The following is a 16239-nucleotide window of genomic DNA, read 5'->3' on the forward strand; positions in this document are numbered from 1 at the left end:
AAACAAGCACGAGAAAAAATGATTGCCAAGAATTAAAAAAGTAATAATAGTACGCAACGAATAAAAAAAATGTCAAAAAGATTTAGATAATACCTACAGAAAAAAATTCCTCTTTGACATTTACTATCTTTCTACTTAAATAAAAATAAAAATGTAAACACGAAAAGAAATTATAAAAATGTAACGAAAACTAATAAAATTGGAATTTTTCAATCAATCAAAAAGAATTATTTCTTCTAATTATAATATAGTATTTTATTGAGATTCAAAACTCGTACATACTTTTTTTCGTCACCAAAAAGTAGTGCATAAAATTGAGAATAAAAATTACATTGTATTTTGTCGGTAAAAAAAGCAATGTATAAGAAATTTTGATCGTGGCTTAAAAAGTTAGTATTATAAAGTTTTTCATTGTCTCGGATTAAAAATTATTTACAATTTTGTTATACAATTTTATTTTTTATATAATCAATTATGCATGGTTAAACTATTTTAATGTACAGTTTTTATCAAGTCTTTTTCTTCATGATCAAAGGTAATAATAGGAAAATTAACACTTAATTGTATGAGTATTTTTTTTCATCTACAGAGCAATTAATAAAACTTAATACCCTATTTTGAAATTGTATACTTACCGTCACTTCTCTTTACAAGTGGCCCTTTTTTCAATAACAATCATAACAGTGAATTATAATAATATAGTTGTACTATAATATAATAAAATATTGTAATCATTATAATAAATTTATAAAAATTCCATCAATCAAAGAAAAAAAAATTGTCACCCTCGGTTATTATGCGAAATAATAAAACACTAGTTATTAAAAATGAGTTTCATTGTCTAATTCAAAATCAACAAAGTTAATTTAAAGTCAGCTTTCTATTTTAAATTATATATGATTTAAATTACCAGTTTAATTCTTAAATTAAAATACTAATAACAGTATTTATTTGTACATTCATCCTTCAGATAACGAAAGTGTATATTGATAACAAAGTGTATAGAGATTTAAAATAGAAAATTCCTTCTTTTCTCGAATAATTCTTTCTAAAAACTAAGACAATCTAACGATTGTAAAATCGTGGACGATAAAAAGTGTCTTCTGTATTCAATTTTTAATATCAAATTCATTTTGAAGATAATTACAATAAATTTTTATGACGAGAATTCTTTTTTACTATTCAAACAAACAAAGAAAAAAAGAAACTCGTCCCAGAAGAAAAATATCATCTAAAAAAAACTAATCACTATAGAATAATTTCCCTTTAAAAAAAAATGTATAAAAAATTCATCAATCAGGAGAAAATTAACTTTTCACAAACCAGTGCGAAAAAGTAAATATAAAAATTTTGTACAGATTCAAAAAAGTGGTTTTAAAACCATAAATTTCTTTTTGCAAAATAAGCTTCCGTTATCCGGACGACGAGAGAACTTTAAAAGTTCTCCATTCTATTTCCGGTGATAGAAAAGATGGTGCAATAAAAATCAACTACATTCAAGACGAGTCTACGTGTACAATTCGGAAAGAATAAGAAAATAACTCTTACTGTAATGACACGATGATGACACATGAATTAAACAACTCGTTCGAAGAGAAAGAGATTAGCACAAAAAAAAAGTTTTGCCTTTGGTGATTAGAGAAAACATTTAACAAAATTTGCCAGATTTTTGAGAAACAGAAACTGTAAATTTCATATCGTTTTTTTTCAAACTTACAATTTATCGCTGTTATCTTTTTTTTACAGTTTCTTTATTCTCAAAAAATTTTTCCAGCAAATTGTTTTTGGCAACTAAAAAGGACGCTTATGTTCTTATTTTAATAACAGTTTCATGTCAAATGAAACTTTAAAAAAAAAATAAAAAAAAATTAATATGGTACATTCGAGAACAAATACGACACTGATTCGCCGTTGTGCGTCCTCCTTACTGCTTCAGCAAACATCATCGAGACGTCGATGCACTAGAAAATATTTTCTAAGTTTAATTACCTATTTTTAAATAATAAATAAATAAATTTGATTTGATTTCCTCCAAAATGTTAAAAATGATTCTAAAAAATTTTTATGTTTTGAATGTTTAATTTTTGTTATTAAATTTACACTTGAAGATTTTTCATTAAAATTTTTGATAATTCAATAATTATATCCAAAATTTTCAATTCAATTTCTATAAAAGTTAATTTTCAAAAATTGTAATAAAAATACTTGAAAAAAATGATTTATTTTCAATTAAATTTTACAAAATTTCAATTATTCAGAATCTTTTAATTTTATTTCAAAAATTTAATTAGAAAAATTATTTAAAAATAACTTTTAAAAGATTTGTTTATAGTTATACTTTTCACGCTATAAAAATCGAAATAAGTTGCATTTTAAACTAAAAAAAATGTGGTATTTTGTTGCAAAATTGGGAAGAAAAGTCGAAAAAGTCGCATTTTTTTAAATATAATTCGATAAAAGTCGGATTATTCGAAAATAGTCGTAAAAATCGAAAGTCATAATATCCCAGGTCTGTATAATTTAAAATCGTAACAAAGGGTAAAATTGTAAAAAAATTCTGTTCAAAAACTATCGATTTTTCAATAAAATGGAAAATAATGGTGATCAGTGGTTGTCATTGTCAGTTTATTTAATGTTTGCTAAAAACGATAAACTAGAAACTTTCCTAGCCTTTTTTTTCTAAAAATCAAAATTAATATAAAGTGTAACTAAAATTAATATTAAATGAGAAGTAAATACCTGGATCTTGGGGCAATCTTTCATGTGAGCGTCTTGTGGAATGGTATTGGTTACGACAACAGCTTCAAAACAAGCATTGTTGATTCTCGTAATGGCGGGACCGCTGAATATTCCATGGGTCAAAATGGCATAAACTTTCGTCGCTCCCGCCTCCAATAATTTCTCAGCTGCATGACAAATCGTTCCACAAGTATCGGCCATATCGTCGACGAGAATTGCTATTCTGTCTTTGACGTCTCCAACTAAAACCATACTCGCCACCTCGTTCGCCTTCTTTCTCTCCTTGTGAATCAATGCAAACTCGACATTTAGCCTGTCGGCTATAGACGTCACTCTGTAACGATCAAAGTCAAATTAGTAAAAATAAAATTACTTAATTAAATCAAAGTATTATAAAGTATTTATTTTGTAATTCTAGGGATTATTAAAAATTACTGAATTGATTGAAATTTAGGAATTGTAGTCACGAACCTTTTGGCACCACCAGCGTCCGGAGAAACGATAATGCTATTTCGCCACTCGACAATATTTTCCTTTATCCATTTAAGAACAGCTGGTTCAGCAAAGAGATTGTCCACTGGAATGTCAAAGAAGCCTTGAATTTGGCTCGCGTGTAAGTCCATTGTGATGATATGATCCGCTCCAGCCACCGAGAGCATATTTGCGACAAGTTTCGCCGAAATAGGAGCGCGACTCTGCAAAATAGATTAATTTATCAATATCCCTTGTTACATTCGCTTAAATCCTGAAGTCCATTTGCAACTACGAATTTCCTGCAATTTCAAAAATAATATCCGGTTATTTATTTACTCTCTTCAAAGTGCCTCTTCTTTTTTGTAACAAGGACACACAAAATAAATCAATAAAGGGAAACACATTTTGTTAGTCATTAAAATTTTACCAATACCAAGTTCGCTAAATATTAAAAATATTGCCAAAATTTGCAAGTACTTTTTGGATACATCAATTTTTTGAAATTGAAATCGAAATTAAAAACGAATTCTTCATAGCGAAAAAAGTATTTTTTTTGAGGGGACAAAATATAAATACAATGACTATAGTGTTGAGAGAAAAAAAAAATTTGTGAGCAACGTTCGTAATAAAAATTAGGATAAATCTCGTTGCAAATGCACCCCAGTTAGACTCGATGGAAAACTGCGAGTGAAGCTTATTTCCACTTTTTTCAGAAGAACAAAAAAAGTTGTGCAAAAAAAAAAAAAAACTGAACACAGTGCATTCTGTTTTGTTAATTTTTCGTCAAACTATAATAAAGCTAGAGGATATTATAAATTCAAGCAAAACTTGAAAATTAGAGTTAGTTCTACTTATTGTTAAATTAAAATATGTTAAATCCACTCCGCTAGTCGTATAATGAGTATAAATACAATATTTCAATCAAGTGCCAATGCAAACATTCCATTTAAAAAAATCTTTCACTCAATTCAATTCCAAGCAGGCAATAAATCCCAGATGAGAAATGTAAACGACAAGACGAAATTTTATGAAGACTTGAAAATTCTTATTTTAAGTATATTAATTAAATTAAATACCTTGATAATTAAATTTATACTTAAATAATTAGATTAAATAATTAAATATGTAAATTTTATATTTAAACAAAAATTAAATAGTTGAATATGTAAATTAAATTAAAGACTAATAATTAAATTAAATAGCTTAATAATTAAAATTAATCATAATTAATTAGTTTTAATTAATAATTTACAGTTTTAAGAAGAAACACAAGTTTAATAGGAAGAATTATAATCATTTCTCATTATACGATTCGCTGCTGGGAATTTGTTCAAAAAAAAAAAAATTCAGAAATGCACTGTGTATAACGATTCTAAGGATCCATTTTTGATAAGAGTAGCAGTCTACGACCTAAAAATTATCTGCAATGATATACAAGAAGCTGATTATGTTAAGGCTTTTGTTTGTCAAAAATCGTCAAGAGAAGTGCTATGATGTTTATGAGAAAAATTGTCGAAACGTCTTTTTTTAAAAAGAAATTTAATTTTTTCTTAGAAAAAAATATATTTTTCTTTTTTAATTTAAAAAGCACAACTACCGACGATTAAGTCTACTTGAAGATTAGTGCACTTATACAATAGTCGAACTCACGTCACATTATTAATTAGTACCCAGCGAACAAACGAACATTTAATGTACCCCAGGCTAGAGTAAAATATGTACACATAGTGCTATTATATTAATATTTTGCCCTCTCATACAAATGATATTATGTGCTTGTACAAAAAAAAGAGAGAGACTCCATTCACTCTAATAAAGGGTAAACCAAGTTTTTTTGTGTTTTTTTTTCAAATTTTTGTTCATCTTTTTTCAAAGAGGTTTTCCAAAGATATTTGTTTTTTTTTGTTTGTTAGTCCTACGAAGATAATTGCGGAACGAATAATTAACGAAGAAAAATTAAATAAAATCAAAGATATTATATCTAATGCTCAATTGAAACTGTATCATTGCCAAAACGAGTCACTCGAAAAATTCTTTATACTCTTCATAATATACTCACTGTCGATAGGTCGGTCACAAATTCCTGAAAATACCCATCTATAGTCAGAATTTTTAATCAAATCATGCTTTTTTTTATAATAATCTGACAAAGAAAATAATTTCAAGTTTTTTTTCAAATGTAACAAAATATTCGTCAAAGTTATAAATTCTATAATTACAGTCACCAGAGTTAAAAAAAAGATCCGAATTCTTAATCAAGGGAAGAAAAGAGAAAATTAGAAAAACTGGGAGAAAGTTTAAAATTACATAAATCACCAGAAAAAAAAATCCCTGTATTTCATGCAAGTTTTTTTAAAAATCAATTTCCATTTTTTAATCCATGAAAAACAAAACAAATCTTTCTCAAGATTGTTTTTCAATAAACAAGAATACCCCCCAGGGCTTTTATCATTTGCAATGTGATTTTGCAATAATCGACAGGGTTATCTCATTTGGATAACCCTGTAAACAGTACGATGCCTGGAATTTACATGCAATCCGACAATAATTTCTCTTGCAATAATGTACAACACCTTTTTCTTTTCTTTTTCTCCAAAAAAAAGCGTCAATACAAAATTTATTTCAACCTGAACTTTGACAAAATGCGACAAAAAAACGTGACCCAAAAAATGATTAAAAAATTGTGTTTTCTCCTTTAAACCAATTTTTAAAAACTACACAGTTTTTCTCAACACAATCCTATATGGAAACGACATGTGTGAAAAATGAGATCGAGCATTATGTTTTTTAATGAGTCTGATAAATCGCAAGTGCTATGAAGATTCTATTAAAATTTATCCCATTATTCCGTGGATGCAAAAGCTGCGAGAAAAGATTCTTTTTTTTTTTTTTTTTTTTTTGTTCTTTAAGAGTAGGAAAAAGAGCACCATAAGTTACCCTGAATTTCCACTCGTGTGTTCTCATGACAATACGACTCTTTGATGAATCTGACTTGTCCCCTTCGTCACCTCCCTGTGAAGATATCATACAAATACTTTATTTTTCTGCCTCAATCAGCATCTTCACGAGACTTTTTTTTTTACTTAACTATATCTTCTCTCTCATATCTATAAAACCTCAACATTTATATTATTTCAATAAAACAATTTTGACAAACAAAAGGAAAAATAAAATCCTAGGCCAAAAATAAAAAAGAATTCATCTTGTCCGTCTTTGATTGAAATTATAAATTTGAAACGATCGTCAAAAACTCATTTCTGTTAGAAATCCACTATAATTACAGGAGTAAAAAGAAAAAACTTTTCAGTCCCAAATGTACAGAATTTTTCCCAACAAAAATCGAGTTTTCTGAAAAGTAAAAATTACTAAAATCCTTTCAAGACAATGATTTACGATCCTCCTAGAAAAATAGAAACTTGAAAAAATAATAAAGAAAGTTACTTGATAATGAAAATTACTTGTTAATTTACATCGTATTAAACATTATTAGTCATTTTTCAAAAAATTAGTGAACATCTCCCGATTCCTCGAAACATTCAAATCTCTAATAATTACCAAAAAAACGAATTAGGAAACAAAATAAAGTATTACGTAATTCAACAAAGAACATATATAAATTCAAATATATCATCATTGAGTAATCAATAAATTAAAAATAGAATTTGGACGTTACTTTCGATCTATCCCATTTGTCTGATACTCATTTTATCATCATCCTTTTTAAATCTTAAAAAAAGAAAAAAAATACGAAATAAAAGGAAAAATAACAAAATTTTCAATCATAATAATCAAATTAATAATCCAAAATAATTCATCAAAAAAAACAACAGAAAACAATTAGAGTAATGATCGAAATGTAATCAAATTTTTGTCAATAATCGTCAAGATACAAAAGTGTCATTACATTAAATTAATGAAAATGTATTTATGTGAAATGAAAAAATCAATATGACTGCTATTTACAAAAGCAAACATCGATAAATGTACTTTAAAACTTTGAAAGGAAAAACAAGTTAATAAAATAAATAAAAATAAGTTTATTAAAAAAAATAAATAAATAAATTATTAAACTAGTAAATTAATTTAAATAAAGTGCATAAAAGATATGTCTATATCAATTAAAAGTACATAAAAACTAGCGAAAAATAGTATTATATAAAAAAGGTAAAGCTAGCAGAAAATAGAATGATAAAATAATAAAATATATTTTCAAATAAAAAATATTTTTAAAAATATATCAGACAAAAAAAAATCTATTATATTTGAGAATTTATCAGTCGTACTTTTGTAAAAATTGCACTAAAAATTTCCTATTACTTTGGAAATAAATATTTACTCTCTCGAGAATCAACATTGTTGTGAGCGAATTTGCTTTTAAATGCATTTCAATGCTTTTCAATTGCAAAAGTAGAGATTTATTATTATTGGTGATTTTTTGTTTTGTAATTATTTTTCTTTTTAGATAATTAATTTTCTAGATAATATTCAATATTAATGTGAATATTTTTTTTAAGTAGCGAAAAAAAAATTCTTTACCTTGTCCTTTTTGTCCTGTCTAGCATAAGGAAAACACGGAATGACCGCAGTTACACGAGATGCAGATGCAATTTTACAAGCGTTAATCATTATTAGCAGTTCCATCAGATTGTCATTTACTTCTCCGCTACCGCTCTGCACAATGTAAACATCTTCTCCTCGCACGGATTCTCCGATTTCCACGCTGCAAAACAAATAAATAATTATTTTTCACTCAATCTACAGTAAAAAAAAATCTACTTTAAAAATTAGAACATAAATTATAACTTTTTTATTCTTTAATAATCTTTAATAATTTTTGTTCCTTTTTTCCTATTTTCCCTTTTGGCAATTTTTAAATTTTTAATACTAAAAAACATTTGTGAGAATTAATAACAAAAAAAGACATAAAAATACAAAAAAATAAATAAAACTACTACAGTAGTTTAAATTTGTAGATAAATTAGGAATAAATAATTTTCTCTAGAATTCAGATCCAAATTTCTTACAATGAATAGTATCAATTATCGATAAGATAAACGACAGGATTTCACACAATATTTAATTAAGTATTAAGAGCTAAAACAATAATAAACTATTTTTTATGTTTGGATTTTCGAACCTACATTTTCTTGCTTCTTTTGCAAAAAAATTAATATTAGCTGATGGACGGAATTTATTTTATTTTAACGAAATTGACAATTCTGAACAATTAATAATTTCGAATTGTCAATTTCGTTAAAATAAAACTAATAAAAATCAAAAAAATGCATATTACTTAAAATAAATATAAAATTTACCAAAAAAGCAAAATTTTGCTCATCTGCCTTTAATACCCATAAAACTGACCGTGAAATCAAGTTTTAGACACGCACAAATTATCCTTAATTTTAAAAAGCAGTTCTCCTGTGAGAAAAATCTTGCCCAGTATTATCTTCGACAAGTGACAAGGTCACGAATTTATTAAGCTAACTTTCTATAATTTTATGAGTCATCTTATTTGATCTAAGATCATAAAAATGTTTTTGAATAAACATTTTTCCTTTATGTTAACATTAACAAAATAGAAAACAAAGTGCAGAAAAAGAAAATACTTCTAAAAATTCAGAACTAGAAAAATCAAAATAGAGGTTTATTTTTAAAAATGTGTGAACAGTCAAATTTTTCTAAAATTAAAAATAAAAAAAACTCCACACACATTTGAACGATTTCTATTGTTGTTTCACTTGCTGGGAAATGGAGGTAAAATTTTTCTGGAAAAAGACAGCTATAAAAGATAATTAAGTCTACAGATAAGAATCGTTTACTTATACAAATAAGAATAGAAAAAAATGTAAAGTAAAAATTTTGATTGATTACATATTTTTAGAAAAATAATTTTTTACGTCTTTTTTCAAAAATACGAATTCTTCTAAATTTACTTTTCAAAATTCAATTCAATTTATTAATCCGTAAAATTTTTCAATTACTTAATATATTACAAGTGTTATTTTTAAATCCTTAATTGACACTACTATAGAAAAAAGTCTTCTAATGGCTAATCGCTTTAAATTAAAATTAATGAAAAATAAGTCGATCCAAGAAGTTAAATATTAATACTATTAATATGAAATGTAACGAAAGAAATGATTAATCGTGTTCAAGTAATACTGCCTTGAGACGTAAAATTAAAAATTAAAATCAATATTTTTGGAGCAGAGAAACATCTTGATAACAAAGGCACAATAAGAAAATCAAAGACATGATACGCAATATTTATCAAAAGATTAAAAAAAAATAATTCTAACCATAAAATTCAACATAGATTTTTTTAAATACTTTTAAATAGTTTCCGGCTCTGTTTTATTATTTTTCTAAAAGCAAGACGCTACACGTGATTAAATTCAAGCGTCGGCTATCACACAATTCTTATATTAAAGAAAAATCATTAGGGAAACTTTTAACTATAGAAATTTGCATGCTTCATGAAACCATGTGGAGAATTTGAATTATCGAATTTTCGATCAAACAAAATATTTGTCGCGTTAAAATATGATTTGCGAATATTTACGACGGAAATTGTATTAAAAAAGCGACCATTACCATGTTTCGAGGTTGCTGAATTTCTTCGTGACAACTTTGCCGATGTCAATTCCAAGTCTGTCAACAATTCTTTGCGCCAATTCCGGGTGCGACGATCCGCTGAATACTTTAATATTCGGCATTCTGCTTTGTAATAAGTTTCCACGAGAACTCTCCAAGTTTGCACGTAACAAACTCTTGGCACGCACTGCTTGTGAGACGGGCATCACTGAAAAACGGCAAGCATGATGATGAAAATGCCGCAAGCGCAATTAATCAACCAATCAGAATCTGCAAAATTTGCCGGAAATGACATTTTTCCAAAACTCCGCCTTTTGGCCCATGCGCAGATTCCAATTGCGGGAAGACAATCATTTAACTCTTTTTTGAAACTTGTTTCCAGTAATTTATTATTTTAAACGCAATTTATCTAACTAACAGACACTTATTATCGTTTTCTGAATTATTTCTTCAAATTTTAGGAATATTTCCTCAATTATCATCAGATTTGTAAGTTAAAGTTTAACATTTTTACTGCAGGTTTATGAAACATAACCTATAACATTCTTACGGGCGGGAATTTATGTCAAATATTTCAAATGATTTGTTTACTTTCAATTACGTGAAAGAAACATTGGAGATGCTTTTTACATTTTTGTTTGAGTTGAATAAGCTCTTTAATATCTCTGTATTTAAAACAAAAAGAAATATAAAAGTTTGTTTACAAAATAAGCCGCTGAAAACCGGGAAGTTTTACGTAAAATACGAAAAATTACCAAACTTACGTATCTCTAGTACAATTTGAATTTAAAATTGATAAAAAAGTTATAAATTATTATATTTGTGGAGTAAATACATATCTTTTGTTTCAATTAAGCAGAAACTTATTATTCAGTGTTTTTAAATAATATTTTTAAATAAAAAAAATCATATTTTTCCTTTTAAATAACTAAGATTTTTTAAATTTGGCGCTAAAAAGTCTGAAAGTGTCGCCGCTTATTGAAAACGGGAAATGTTTCCGTTTCGCGAATTGACAGTTTTGGGAAATGTAAAATCTACACAAAAATATTCATTTTTTTAATGATAATTTTTTCCTACGAAAGCCTCTTTGAAAAAAAAATCGCCATTTTGTAAACTGTTGTAAACTTCTAAACACGTCCCTGTGCAATAATTCTCAACTTTTTTTCTATTCAAACATGTTTTTTCGTGCTTTCATAAAATAAATTTGCGTAACTTTTTGCACGACGAGGTTAGAATCGTTAATATTCCGAAGAAAGTGGAGTTAACGTATATCCTTTCTCATCTGAGAGGGTTGTGCGTGTTTTCAACACGCGTGTGACCAAAGACTCAAAAAAAAGTAAAAAAAAGTAAGTAAAAGGTGAAATCAACGGATAAATGTCAGTGAGCGCTTGTGACAGTCGATTTTTTTTTCATCGCTGTGGCGCCGGTCCTGATTGACGTCGAATTAGATGTGCCTGTGTGAGGCTGTATGATTTTTACTTGACAAAAGAGGTTACTACATTCGACAACGATAAAGTAAACGTGCAGTTGTGTAAAACTTGCCGCGAGTTCTAAAAATTGCAATAAAAGTCTCGAAATTCGAGAATAAGAAGATCTTGTGTAAAACAAAGGGCAAACAAATTATGCTTTGCATACTCAAGTCCATGTGAATGATGATGACAGTGTGTTGACCTAACTGATTTTAAAACTATGGCGAACATTGCAGCACAGCGACTCAAACGGGAATTCAAAGAGGTTATAAAGAGTGAAGAGGTAAATTTATTTACTAAATAATAAATAATAATTAGTAATTAATTAATTAGATATTTTTAACCTCAATTTGTGTTTTTGTAATTGTTACGCAATTCTGATAAAGGAAAATTAATTCCCTTATCATTTATACATTAGACTCTCGAATTTTTCAGGTAGCTTGACTTAAATTTACTTTTAATAAACGAAAGAAAATAATTTTATCATATTAATTATATCTTGTATCAACTTTAAATTGTGCAATATCTTATTTCTAGTATTTCATGAGTTTCTAATAATATTCTTACTAAATAATCGAGTTGTTATTTCTTTTCATTTCGATTTGACACTTTGTGATTTTGTCATATATTACTCATATTTTGAAGCTTTTGGAGAGAAAAAACAACTTAATCATTGTATATACATATGTTATTTTTCACTATAACCTAAAAGTCACATGTTTTCAAACAAAGGACTGACATTGTGAAATTAAACTAATATTACAAATTTTTGACTTATTTATTTCGTGGGAATTATAATGCTTATTTTAAGCTGCCAAATTTGTTAAATGACGCATCAATTTTAAAAGTAAAGAATTTACCTTGAACAATGTTTTGATACAATTGCTTTGTGACGTTTGAATGTCGTTGATCTTTTCAATTTTTATTATATACTTAAAAATAGATTCTACGTTAATCGAGAATAACATTTGAAAATTTGATTTTTAATAAGGTAAACTAATTTTAATTCTCAACGAAACATTTTTTAATTCACAGGAGTATAATTATTAAACAGAAAATTTAAAATTCGATTAAAATATCCTTTTACAATTAATATGAAATAATATGAAATATGAAATCTATGAAATTTATGAAATTTAACAATATATCACTCACCAAGAGAGGTATCTTCCTGTGAACTAGAGTCCATTTTACATTTACACTCATCCAGGTCATTCATTTATTGTTTACTTGGGTAAGAAAGCTTTTTCGCATTATCCGCACAAGAATCCAAAATAATCTTTGCAAATATCACACTCGATGGTCTGTTATCTAAAGCTCTAATGTCAAGGGTTAGGTGGGATTTATTTACTCATCAAGGTTTCAGTTCGTTCATTGGTAGGAACCAATGAATCTATTATCTTGAATACATTGTGAAATATTTTGCTTGCTCGTAACAGTTTTATTATCAGTTTGTGAATTACAAAATTTTAGTTATCGCATAGCGACAGTGGAATGGCAAAATATTTGCTAAATTCAAGAAAAATAAAAATAAACTTTGTGAAATTAAAAAAAATGACTATTGCTTTTTTTACTAACTTCAGAGAACTTTGAAATCGAATTTAAAAAGAATTTATTGCCAATTTTTCTAAAATTATCAAATTGAGACAAAAAAACGAATCAAAAATGTTGCTACGCAACACTTTCGATTCGTTTTTTGACTCAATTTGATATTCTTAGAAAAATTGTGTTGAGTAAAATAGAGTAAAATTTTAGTTATATTTCATTAGGAAATAGATGTAGTAATATTTTTTATTTTTTTGCAATTACTTTATTTTATTTAAGTATAATTTTCTTTTTCAGGTAGCAAGATGCGCAATTAAAGTAGAATTGGTTAATGATAGTTTTACCGAATTAAAGGGAGAAATCGCTGGTCCTCCAGATACACCTTACGAGGGAGGAAATTTTGTACTCGAAATTAAAGTACCTGAGACTTATCCATTTAATCCCCCTAAAGTAAATGTTCAAAAGCTATTAATAAATTAATAAATTAACAAATTTATAAATTAACAATTTAACAAATTAATAAATTAACAAATTAATAAATTATCAAATTAATAAATTAATAAATTAACAAATTAATAAATAATAATTAAAAATTGATAATTATCAATATAATATATTAATCATAAAATAATCATTTGTTAATAATAATTTTTTTTAATGGAAAAAAATTCTTGCAGGTACGATTTATAACAAAAATATGGCATCCAAATATTTCTTCTGTTACCGGAGCTATTTGTTTGGATATATTAAAAGACCAATGGTACGTTTATTGATAATTTCTTCAAAAAGATTCAATTTCCGGTTTTTGTATGTAAATTTTTACCGTTAAAATTTGTTACCTAAAGTTTACGTATTCAAGCCTCGGATATTATAACTTTTTCGAATTTTATCGAATTATTTTCAAAAATTGAGACTTTTTCGACTTTTCTATCAAGTTTTGACACAAAAACCACATTTTTTATATAAAATGAATTTTATTTCGATTTTTATAGTGTAAAAAGTATATCTTTAGACAAATCTTTTAAAAATTATTATCGAATGATTTTTCTAATTAAATTTTTGAAATAAATTAAAAAAATTTTGAATAATTGAAATTTTTGTAAAATTTAATTGAAAATAAAACATTTTTTTCAAGTAATTTATTACAATTTTTGAAAAATAAACTTTTCGGGAGTTTTAAATTGCAAATTTTGAAAATAATTGAATTCTCCAAAATTTCAATAAAAAAAAAGATTTTTACTATTAATAGCAAATTTTTTCATTAATAGGGCAGCCGCTATGACCCTGCGAACTGTTCTCTTATCTCTACAAGCATTATTATCGTCAGCAGAACCTGACGATCCTCAGGATGCGGTAGTAGCTAAACAATACAAAGAGCATCCTGAAATGTTTCGACAAACTGCAAAACATTGGACGTCTGTTTACGCAGGAGGTTCGTTTTTTTTAATTTTCAATTTCGAATTCTCAGTTAATTTAATTTTTAAATTTAAATTTGAAAAAAAAATTTGTAAATTATTAATTTGAGAAGAAATTAATTGTATTGTATTTTTCAGGCCCAGCCACAATGCCTGAGTTAGACGACAAAATAAGACGATTAACCGACATGGGCATTGAGGAACACGATGCAAGAGTCGCACTATCGTCATACAATTGGGACTTGGAAAGAGCCACTGAACAACTTTTTAGTTAGTGGCAACTTGGCAGTCTCTCCTGCCATGTCATTCACATCACATTAATTATAAATCGCGTTCAAGTGATTTAAAAAGATCAATTTAGTCGAGAGTCTGTTTTTTTCTACTTCATTTGTATCATAGACATGAGGACATAAGAAACCATCATCGAGAGTTAAATAAGAGCTTCGATTAAATCGTTAAACCGGGCATGAATTATATATCTACGAAAGAGAGCACATTGTTTGCAAACTAAACTCTTTTTTTATTTTCTCGATAAAAGCGAACAACAACAACAAAAAAAACCGATTTCGACAAATTTTTGAAACAGCTTCGATTCCTTTTTTGGCTTTATAAAATTTAACCTATCGTGCATAATTTATCAAATTGATTTGTTTTTTTTAGAATTTTTTGTGTTTCCATCTAGCGATTTATAGAAGTCGCAACAAAATTTGTAGATTAATTTTTGTTTTTTTAAACTAAAGTTGTTATAATTTATTTAAAATTTTGTAATTTTTCTTTTTTCTACTAGTTTTAATGAAATTGTACAAAATAAATTAATGTCTACATAAAATTTTGTTAACATTTATTATCGATTTTTAATTAGAAGAAAAGAAAACCGAATTTGCTTCCTGAAAGGCACGATATAAATACTTTAATGTTATTATGCAATCTCCGGTACTTTTAATGTAAAATTTTTTAGCTGAAAATTGCCTATTTTTCTTAAGCAGAAAGTTAATTGAATCGTTAAAAGAGTCAAAGAGTTTTACATTCCAGACTCAGGAACGAAGTTGCATTTATTACTTTAAAATTATGTAAATGAATATCAGTTTGCGATTTTTTGTTTTAATAGAAAAGAAAGCGATTACGGAAGAAAATTCATGTTTAATCAATATTTTTCATTAAATAATAAATGAAAATTATTGGTGGGAAAAAAAAGTCAGTAAAACTTAATATGAGATTTTTCTTCTGTACTCGCGTAAAGATCTTTTTTTTGTTTTAAATAATTTATAAGGAGGGCTGTGTCACAAAGGTGTGTCTATATAAATAACATGAATTTCCTATAAAAATTCGAAATGGTAATTTAGTGGATAAGCGATTATTGCAAATTTAGGGTTTTTCATAAAAATGCTGTTCAAATGTTAAATGTACATTAATTAAATATTTCCAAAAAAATAATTATTAATAAATCGAATCTCTTTCAGTGTTAACGTTTTCACTTCAGTTTTCCAGAATTATTGCTACGACATTATTGTAAACCGGATTTTTACTACTAACAGGTTAAAAACTTTTTATTGTGTAAATGGTCGCCTATTGGCCAAAGAAATAAAAAAATCTCTTATAATGACGATAATTGATCTTAAGTTTCTGGAAAAGTATTTTTTTTTCTATAATATTATTAATTTACAAAGAGGAAAGAAATGTAAAAAAAGTTAATAATTATAATATAGAAAAATACTTGTTCAGTGCAAACATTTTAATAAAATCGATATTAATAATTAATAAAGAAATTTTAATTTCCTGACTTTTAATTTTAATGAGATCTCATTTTAATATTTTTAATTTTAATTATGAAAGAAGATTTCGACTAAATCAGCAAAAAAGGTTTTAATTTTAAATTTAAAAGCATTTTTAATTTTAAATTTAAAAACATTTTTTAATAAAAATTAAAAACCTAATTAATTAAAATAATCGAATTAAATTAATTAGGTTTTGAATTTTTCGCGCTTAACGTTCTGTGAAGT

At 26.4% G+C, this 16239-nt stretch overlaps 2 protein-coding genes across 3 annotated transcripts; one reads left to right on the top strand and one right to left on the bottom strand.

Moving 5' to 3' along the window:
• Positions 1-818: 818 nt before the first annotated feature.
• LOC122499287 (ribose-phosphate pyrophosphokinase 1) lies at positions 819-12609 on the bottom strand. Of its 2 annotated transcripts, XM_043607562.1 has the most exons (7): positions 12435-12609; positions 9811-10018; positions 7750-7933; positions 6151-6225; positions 3211-3434; positions 2740-3073; positions 819-1961 (listed from the first exon to the last, which is right to left on the bottom strand). In XM_043607562.1, exons 1-7 carry the CDS (start codon positions 12496-12498, stop codon positions 1869-1871), a joined length of 1182 nt encoding a protein of 393 aa, XP_043463497.1. In that variant the 5' UTR covers positions 12499-12609; the 3' UTR covers positions 819-1868. The 2 variants fall into 2 exon arrangements, with proteins under 2 accessions (XP_043463497.1, XP_043463498.1); XM_043607563.1 differs by lacking the exon at positions 6151-6225 and having other exon boundaries at positions 12435-12604.
• Positions 10811-15848, top strand: LOC122499290 (ubiquitin-conjugating enzyme E2-22 kDa). The gene is made up of 5 exons (XM_043607566.1): positions 10811-11562; positions 13122-13274; positions 13502-13584; positions 14093-14256; positions 14378-15848. The coding sequence occupies exons 1-5, from the start codon at positions 11500-11502 to the stop codon at positions 14512-14514; spliced, it is 600 nt and encodes a 199-aa protein (XP_043463501.1). The 5' UTR covers positions 10811-11499; the 3' UTR covers positions 14515-15848.
• The last annotated feature ends 391 nt before the right edge of the window (positions 15849-16239 follow it).

The sequence above is a fragment of the Leptopilina heterotoma genome, unplaced genomic scaffold, assembly GCF_015476425.1.
Source record: "Leptopilina heterotoma isolate Lh14 unplaced genomic scaffold, ASM1547642v1 Lhet_166, whole genome shotgun sequence".
Taxonomy (NCBI): Eukaryota; Metazoa; Arthropoda; class Insecta; order Hymenoptera; family Figitidae; genus Leptopilina; species Leptopilina heterotoma.